The 9,195-nt window shown below is 46.9% G+C and overlaps 1 protein-coding gene and 2 pseudogenes across 1 annotated transcript; 1 reads left to right on the top strand and 2 right to left on the bottom strand.

Annotated features, from left to right (window-relative positions):
• Window positions 1-1,069: 1,069 nt before the first annotated feature.
• On the bottom strand, window positions 1,070-2,740 carry LOC147453008 (photosystem I chlorophyll a/b-binding protein 2, chloroplastic-like; annotated as a pseudogene).
• On the bottom strand, window positions 1,810-2,211 carry LOC147453009 (protein EXORDIUM-like 2). Its single transcript, XM_086519059.1, has one exon. It carries the CDS (start codon window positions 2,209-2,211, stop codon window positions 1,810-1,812), a length of 402 nt encoding a protein of 133 aa, XP_086375185.1.
• A 1,889-nt stretch (window positions 2,741-4,629) lies between the features above and the next one.
• On the top strand, window positions 4,630-5,077 carry LOC147453007 (S-adenosylmethionine synthase 1-like; annotated as a pseudogene).
• Window positions 5,078-9,195: the final 4,118 nt, after the last annotated feature.

Genomic DNA, 9,195 nt, shown 5'->3' with positions numbered 1-9,195 from the left:
CATGTTGCAATTGTCATAAGTTCGTGCACAAATAGATCAAAATTAAGATGGTAACTCAAATGCCACATGTCCATCATAATGCGTAGGTAGCTCTTGAACTTGAATGATATCCTTCGCTTGCTTGAGTGCCATGTGTAGGCTGCCTTGTGAAGGCATTGCATGTAGTATACCAACTACTCTGGAGGGACCATCGGACTATTACTAGCGTGTACTTCACTCCAATGCCTTGTGTGCTTTCAATAGCAATGCGAACCTTCTAGAATTGACGTTGGCCACGATTGAGAAGGGAGTTTTGTTCACCACTAGCAAGTTAAGTAGCCTCTATCTTCACCTGCTCTCCCATTAGAGTTAATGGATGAAAATTGAATGCATTAGTTATTTCATAATGTTGTATCACAAAAGAGATAGAAAGTGCATAGATGCTATCGTCAAACATAAGAACTATCTTGTGGCCACATTGTCATCCATAAATGGTAGAAGAGAGGGAGTCACAAAACCTTTTGCTAATTTGAGACAGGCAAGAGAAAAGGAAGCAAACGGGTGTGTGTGTGTGTGTGTGTGTGTGTGTGCATGTGTGCGAGAGAGAAAGAGAGACAAAGAGGGAGAATTGATATGCAGTGCGGGCCCGTCTCCTGGATTTCCTGCTTCCTCTTCATTGTGGATCGATCTCTCTCTCTCTCTCTCTCTCTCTCTCTCTCTCTCTCTCTCTCTCTCTCTCGCTTTTTCTTTCTTTTTTTTTTTGAACATTCAAGCCAGACTTCATTATCTTTATTAACTGGGAGAGATGAAGGGCTCGAATGAGAGGCATTTGGTCAGAGAACAGTGACAAATTTCTGATGTAGATAACAACCAGAAAAGGATTGTCCAGTAATGGAAACTAACTCATACCCTCAAGGTAATGCAATGAAACATGATGCAAGTAAATTGACAAAACAGGAGCAAGCACAGTTTACAGGACAAAATAGGACCTTCCAACCAAATAAAAGGTTTTTACAAACTTCTCAATTGGCATACAAAGGAAGTGAGTGTCAATATCTGCTCCAAGTGATGGAGGTACAAAGATCATCACTCACTTGGTCAAGAAAGCCGAGAAAATAGTGTTGTGGCCAAGGTCGCAAAGATGGGTAGTAAGGTTGTCAATGGGGTCAGTGCCCGTGTAGAATGCTTGGAACCAAGCACCCATAACGAACAACATACACAGGAAGTTTGGATAGATTCTCACATTGTGACTTACCTCAACATCATGAGCTTCTGTGAGGGAGCGGGGCCGGTGGTCCCCTACCCCCAATCGTACCTAGCTAGGTATGTGGTGCCTCTCGAGCAGAAGTTCATGATGTTATGCATTATATGAAAAACATTAAAAAAGACTACATTTTCCTACATTAGAAAATTTCTAAATCTTCTTGTGATAGCGAGTCCGCCATTCTATATCTCCTTAGTCCTAAGCTCCTTGATCTTCTCAGGAGAACCAGAGCCCCAGCCAAGAGGGTCGAACCAGAAGCCACCGGGATATCCAACATTTGTGCCTGTTACCTTGTTGTTGGTGAAGATGGGGTCAGTATTCACTGATCCTGGACTGATCCTGGAGTAATGATGTCTACCCATCTTCGGGGCCCTCAGCCCAACCTAAGAATATAAGCTCCACTACGAAGAGGGTAGTCGTATCTGTGAAATACTCGGCCTCTCCAGCTGAGTACCAGGAATTCCTTTGTGGGTGTTCATGCTCATAACCAGCATGCATCATTATGGTTAAACTGTGGCTGTACATCCATTAGATGGATACACCTTGTATATGGTATGACAATGGCTCTAGAGGGGCATGCAGTTGAGGGAGGAAGGGTTCCACATTGCAGGGATGAGAAACCGACGCTCGTTCACACCATGTGCATTGAAGCTAGAACCAGTGGCAGAATGCATAAGGAGCTCTCCAGGGTAGCCCGGATACGCCCCCTTCCCAAAAATGCCAGTGCATGCTGAGACTGCCTCCAGGTGGCCGGCAGCATCTCCCTGGTAGTAGCCTATATTGAAAGGGTTGGTTGCAGCTCCGGCAATGACAGTTGCCAGATTGATGATCATGCCATCAATGCCAATGTTCGAATTTGGGGCTTGGAGCGGGGGTGTCTGAGGTCCGAAATCGGCATTCGCAAAGGGCCAAACACACTGCCCTGGACATTGCGACTCTGCATTTCCCACCCAGGCATATGGCAGCATCTTGTCCCCTGTTGCCTCCGATGGGAATGTATATGCATGAAACCCACATGAGTTCAAACAAGACCAATCTACATACACATCCGTCGCAGTGAGCACAATGTACAATGCCTTGGAGCTACTCGGGAAGGCGCCCGAATGGATGTTGTGGGTGTTCAAAATTCTTGCTTTGGTGAGAGCCTCTAGAATGAATATTCCAGCAGCACCCAACATATCCCACACCTGCAGTCCATTATCTCTGATTGCACAAACCACTTGAGTCGAAGGTCGCGGGCTCGGATCCAAGACCAAGAAGGTCAAAGCCAAGGTCCCCAGGTAGGCATCCATTAAGCCATTCCAGAGGAATGCTGCCAGGGAGCCGCAAAGGCCTGTCGGCTGCTGCCGCCAAAACGGTGAGGGCCCTCTTTGATGGCACAAACGTAGCTGCTGCGGGTACAGCTCGCAATGCCCGTCCGGACACAAAGGAGCTCTTGCTCACGCTGGACGCTTCCACAGCTGTGAGGCTGCTAGAGGAGCACACCGTGGATGCCATAGCCACAAGCTCGTGGTGTTATTTTGCAGGTGCTGATCTTTCTTCTGGGCTGCTACCTTGCAATCACAAACAGTACAGACTCTGCTGGGCGCCCACAAGCACTCTCTCTCTCTCTCACACACACACACACACACACAAAACTCAACTCTCTCAAAGAGCGCGCGCCGGCGCACGCTCTTTGAGAGAGTTTTTTTTAGAGAGAGAGAGAGAGAGCAGGAGGTCGAGTGTCCCCAATTTCAGTTGCAAGAATGGCAGCAGCAGGCAGGAGGCCTGAAGATGAATCTCCCGGTCTACATGCTGTGCCTAGCGCGCGCCGGCGCACGCTCTTTGAGAGAGTTTTTTTTAGAGAGAGAGAGAGAGCAGGAGGTCGAGTGTCCCCAATTTCAGTTGCAAGAATGGCAGCAGCAGGCAGGAGGCCTGAAGATGAATCTCCCGGTCTACATGCTGTGCCTATTAATATTGATTATGGGCCCGGGAACGGGATCCTTAAGAGCAGCGCAGGTCGTAACCGGGAATGTGAACTGCGTCTCTATCAACTTCAAGTTCATCCCTTGCTTCTCCTACCTTACCGATAAGTCCCTTTGTCCAGCTGCCCCTTCGCAGTCTTGCTGCACCAACGTGATGGCCCTCAATACCCAATTTCAAGGCCTCAAGAGGCAGGGAGTCTGTGAGTGCATCAAGCAGAACGTGCGCAGCATCCCCGCCGGCGTCTCCGACCTCTCTGACAAGTGTGGCATCAAGCTGGGCCTTAAGGTCAACCAGAACACCGACTGCACCAAGGCCTGTCTGCCCAAGCCGAGATGCACTTAGGCCGGTGGAACCTCAATAAGCCATCCCGTTTTTTTCCTTTCCTGTCTTTTTTCAACTGATCTTTAGTTTGTACGTTCCTTGCAGTATGCTTAATTAAGTCTGTATCCACGTCCTGGTAACTTTGGTGATGAATAGTTTCGGAAATTGGTCAGTTTATCAAAAGAGAGAGAGAGAGAGAGAGAGAGAGAGACTCTCAACACACGCGGGGCAAGCGGGCACTCACGAGCAGCCATGGTGACTCTGCGAGAAGTGCGATGGCAAGTGCATGATCTGGCGCAAGCTCTTTGAGAGATTTTAGAGAGAGAGAGAGAGAGAGAGAGAGAGAGAGAGAGAGAGACTCTCAACACACGCGGGGCAAGCGGGCACTCACGAGCAGCCATGGTGACTCTCCGAGAAGTGCGATGGCAAGTGCGTGATTCAATTCATATGTGCGCCCCCCGTGCACAGTGGCATGCGGTCATGGAGGCAGGGATTGCGCAGTGAGGAAAAGGTGTTGTGCACGCGATGAGGGACGTGGGTTTATCAGCTAATGGAGGCAGCGTGGGAATGCTGACGGATGAGGAAAGAGGGTACTGACAATCGCCAATGCTGTAGAGAGAGAGAGAGAGAGAGAGAGAGAGAGAGAGAGAGAGGCCTCACCGAATGTGAGAAGTAGCTTCAGCCTTCCAAGATTGTTTAGAGGCTACTTCCAAGCCCTTGATGCATAGAAACCCTAAAAGATGTCTACTTTTTTCTTCACCTCGGAGTCGGTGAATGAATGAGGACATCTAGACAAGCTGTGGGATCAAGTGTCTAATGCAGTGTTGGATGCATGCCTACAAGAGGATCAAGAGAGTAAGGTGGCTTGTGAGACGTTATGATCTTTGGGGAGATTACCACCAACTATGGTAGATATTAACTATGAGAAGATTCGGGACAGTCGCTGGGAAATTGGTTTGTGTTAGATGATGTGGGTATTGATGCTGATCATTGCAAGGTTTGGTTAACATCAAACAGTAGAGCCCAGACATTTCTCAAGGTGTACATGGACATTTCACAAAAATAAGGACAAGGAGGTTGGTGCAAGAGATCAAGGGCATATGTTTGGTTATTCTACTGATGAGACTGGTAAGGAGCTTATGCCCCTCGGCCATGTCCTGGCTACCAAACTAGGTGCCATGCTCATAGAGGTAAGAAAGAATGGAACTTATGCATGGTTTCCCAAACGGCAAAACTCAAGTAGCAGTTGAATACAAGAATGAAATGGTTCCATCGATGCCATGGTTCCCATCATAGTGATATGGTCTTGATCTCAATGCAGCACAATGAAAATAGTTACCAATGACAAGATTGCCACTGATCTAAAGGAGCATGTTATCAAGTCTGTGATACGTGAGAAGTACCTGGATGAGAAGACCATCTTCCATTTGAATCCTTTTGGAAGGTTTGTGATTGGGGGGCCACAAGGTGATGTTGGCCTAGCAAGAAGGAAGATAATTATTGATACATATGGTGGTTGGGGAGCTCATGGTGGAGATGTTTTCTTAGGCAAAGACCCTACCAAGGTGGATATATAGAAAGTAGACCCTACATCGTGAGGCAGGCTTCCAAAGAGTGTTGTAGCATCTGGTCTTGCACGCCACTGCTGATTCAGAGATTCTGGACATAATCGAGTTTCCTCATCCCTACCCTTACAACTAGTATTCTCATCCTCTGTAAGGAGTGTGGAGAAGAAGCTGTTGTATTGATGCTCTTGCTAAATTCTTCTGAGATGTAGGTATTCCATCCTCATTGCATTTGCATAAAACTTCTGGAGCGGCATCAGTTTGTCAGATATAATATAACATCAACTAAATAATCAAAGTGTAGAATAACATTTCAAGAACTCATCATTTGCCCTCCCATTACTAGCATATAAAATCATGCACAAGAGCACCCACGCACACAGAATCCCTCCTGGAATGATCTCTATCAACCTTAATGACCTTCGTCGAGAAGAGTGTCGCATTTTGGTCGCAATGACCTTGATTTCACCTACGAAGTACTTAAGCCTTTGAAGTTGAGAAGCTTAAGATAGCCCTTAAAACTTGCCTTATATTTATTTAGTTTGAGTGGCACATTGGTATCACTACTACTAAACTAATTAATATACATAAATTCCTTTTATTGTGTGTGTGTATGTGTGTGTGTGTGTGTGTGTGTGTGTGTGTGAGAGAGAGAGAGAGAGAGAGAGAGAGAGAGACTATTCAAAGGGAAAGGAGTTTTTCATAGGATGAGGGCCATGGGTTCCGCAAATGGAGCAAATTGTAGGCATAGTTGAGCATGAGAAGCTTGAATGAGGCAATAGCATACCTAAATGGGCAGCTAGGGTGACATTCATATCAACAACCATGTAGCTACACACACACACACACACAAAGAGAGAGAGAGAGAGAGAGAGAGAGAGAGAGAGAGAGAGAGAGAGAGAGAGAGAGAGAGAGAGAGAGAGAGAGAGAATTCAAAGGGAGAGGTGTTTTGCAATGGATCAGGGTTGCGGGTTCCCAAAAGATGGAGGACAGTGTGGGTGTAGTTCACTATGAGAATCTTGAGATTCCAGGATGAGGCAAGAGAAGGCCTGTTAACCCTCACGGCACACGGACATCCTATGATCTATAAACGTTGTATTATTTAGAGTCAGGTACCGGGCTTGTCGGTCCAATAGGGGAAGGAAGAGTGATCGCCGATGAGAGGCGCACTTTAACTTGGACATTCAAGGGATTAGTTGGCTAAGCATGGGCGCCCAAGTGTGAATGGGGTGAGCTCCTATAAAAGCCAACTAAACCTAATTTTTACTCATTCTCTCATTTGTGCAATTGAAGAGTGCTCTTGCTCCATCTCCATCTTCTTCTTCTTCACCTCCTTGTGTGTGTGTGTGAGAGAGAGAGAGAGAGGGAGAGTGTGTGTGCGATCGAGCATTACGAAGGCACGACGGCGGCGAAGCGGTTGAGCGCGGCACAACTGCAGCTTCTTCTTCATCGCGGCGAGGAATCCACCACGAAGGCGAGCGTAGAGCGGTGAGTGACACACCCTTTGTTTTCTTGAGCTTGCTAGTTTAGGCTTGTTGTGTGCTTGGAGCCGTTTGTGGCTCGCATACGGTGTATTGGCAAGTCCCTTGCTTCGACAGTGCGGCAAGGAGCGCACATTTTTGGCGCCGCTGCCGGGGATATGCCCTACACTAAGCTCGGTTAGCACTTTACACTTCCTTGTGGTGCAATTTCTATCATAGGAAAGGCAGGGAAGGAGTGTGTGGAGATTTCTGTTTTTTGCGTTTTCTGCATTTGCTGCCAAGTTTCAATTTCTGCTATTGTCACGTTTTTTCAATTTCTGCATTTTCAAGTTCGGCGTTTTCAATTTCTGCAATTTCTGCAATTTTCTACATTTCTGCGTGTTTCAATTTCTGCACTATAAAAAAAAAAAATAAAAATAAAAAAAAAATTGTTAAAAAGTTTTTTATTTTTTCTCCCAAAAAAAAAAAAAAATCGGAAATAATTTTTCGAAAATAAAAAACGTGACTCTTAAAACGGGCGGGTTGGTTTGTATAAAAGATAGATCGGGATCGGGATCATTTTCCCAAGCCCAAGCCCAAGCCCAGGCCGAGGCCTCAGGCCTCAGTCCTATGATATATACTAGACTCACTCTTATATATATACCCTACTCCCTCAAGAGAGAATGAGAGCATGTGGGACAAGTCCTCCACTCTCCTCCTTTCTCTTCCCACTTGCACCCTTAGACTTTCTAGTTTGGGCCTGGTTCCCTACTGGAAATTGACAGTTTTAGGGATTCCGAGGGCATAGAGTGACCAAACGGAGAGCTGTAAAGCACGGCACGACCCTCTGACCGATACGCTCGTTTCGAGCTATCACACGGCCCATTCCACGACACGCTCTAAAAAATCTAGCAAAAAAACAAACAAAAAACACGCTAAAAACTAGTCACAAGGCCTCCTAGAGCAGCTTTTTGACACCTTAGGGTATCAAAAGCACATGCACTTACGCTCTGGGCGGGTGCTAGAACACGAGCATATTGAGGGTGCCTCTGTTCATACGGACACCCATTACCCATCCACGATAAGCTCTAGACCCTCAGCGGGGACACAAGGTAGCACCACCCAAGACCCTAAAATAGCCGCTAGTGATTCCTCCTCCGACTCAGAAGTCATGGAAGCATACCCTACCCAAAACACAGAGAGAGAAGGCCATGCACCTCCCGAAGCTCCACAGCCTAGTACTAGTATGTTTAGCCGTTTCATGGAAACATTAGGTAGAGCTACTCGCTCGGAACCTGATGCAAATGAAGCACACGAAGGGGGTGGGGAAGTGGACTCTCCTTTCACATTGCACGTGGACCCCACACCCCCAAAGAGTGTCCATGTGGATATCCTGCCAACTTCTTACCAAGAAGGCCCTGTTGAGCTGCCTCCTTCAGAAGTTCCCTCTAGAGTACCGTTGGTGACAAGTAAAACCACGGGGAGCAACATTGCTTCTACCTCACAAGAAACCATTAACACGTCGACTCTAGAAGGATTGTTCATTAATGATCATTGGACATACGACCTCCACACTGAGGTGTTGACGGATCTACACTCTGGCCACGCCTACCATGTAGGATGGATAGAGATTGTACAATCCACCTCTAGTGTCACGAGCATCGAAGATCAACAGAAAATGATCTGTAATGTTATCCATGGCATTATTCAATTAGAAAGGCAAAACCGAGGGGTAAATATACTCTCAACTGGCCCCATGAGATTTTTGGATACGAGCAAAGCTCAACAGCCTACTCTATCACAAATGGAGACTCCTCTAATGAGCCCCATGGACCCATCTTACGTCATTTCACCTGGGGTCTCTATGCAATTTGAGCCTCCGAGCGAAAACTTTAGCTTCCCTAACTTGGCTCAACCCTCTATCAAGGAAAACACAGTGCTCACTCCAGGGATAAGCCTGACAGAGAATGTACCGATGACATCTACGGTTAGCGCAGTGCCACTACCTAGTGTCGTAGTACCTAATATGGGGCCTCGACCATATGTGCCTCTAGCCCCTTATGCACACATGGCCCCCACACCTCCAATTGTACCACTTGCTTATGCTCCTCGAGTGCCGCTCCCTAGCTCTTATCCGAGTGGACCTATGCCCGGTTATGTTCCATATCCTGCATCATCCACAAATATGCCAAGACCGGCACCCGTCCCTCTCCCACATATGACTCCAAGAGTACCTCCACCGGCCCTGCCTCCTCACATAGGTGACTTGGCAGCGTTTGCTCAAACCATAGGTCGATCTATCGCGGAAATTATGCGTCATGCATCTGATAGAGAGCCTAGAAGTAAGGCAGTACAAATTGCCAAACTCACGCAAAAATTCAATGGGGACGAAGATGCTAGAAAACACATTGAAGTGTTTGAACAAGTATGTGATTCCTTAGGGGAACGCAACAAACTACATAAGTGAAATGCCTTAAGCTTGACATTAAGTGGGAAGGCTGGAGATTGGTATAGGACCCTAAGGGTGGACGAGAAAACAATCTACCCTACCCTTAGAAGGTTGTTTCTAAAGGAGTACATACGAGAAGGTGTGCTTTGGGGTGTAGCATCTCAGCTACAGAAGGCCGAACGTAAGGAAGGA

The sequence above is a fragment of the Adiantum capillus-veneris genome, chromosome 8, assembly GCF_014529385.1.
Source record: "Adiantum capillus-veneris isolate H3 chromosome 8, ASM1452938v2, whole genome shotgun sequence".
NCBI lineage: Eukaryota > Viridiplantae > Streptophyta > Polypodiopsida > Polypodiales > Pteridaceae > Adiantum > Adiantum capillus-veneris.
Note: the sequence above shows the minus strand (reverse complement) of the source record. Positions and strands in the feature narration are given on the sequence as shown.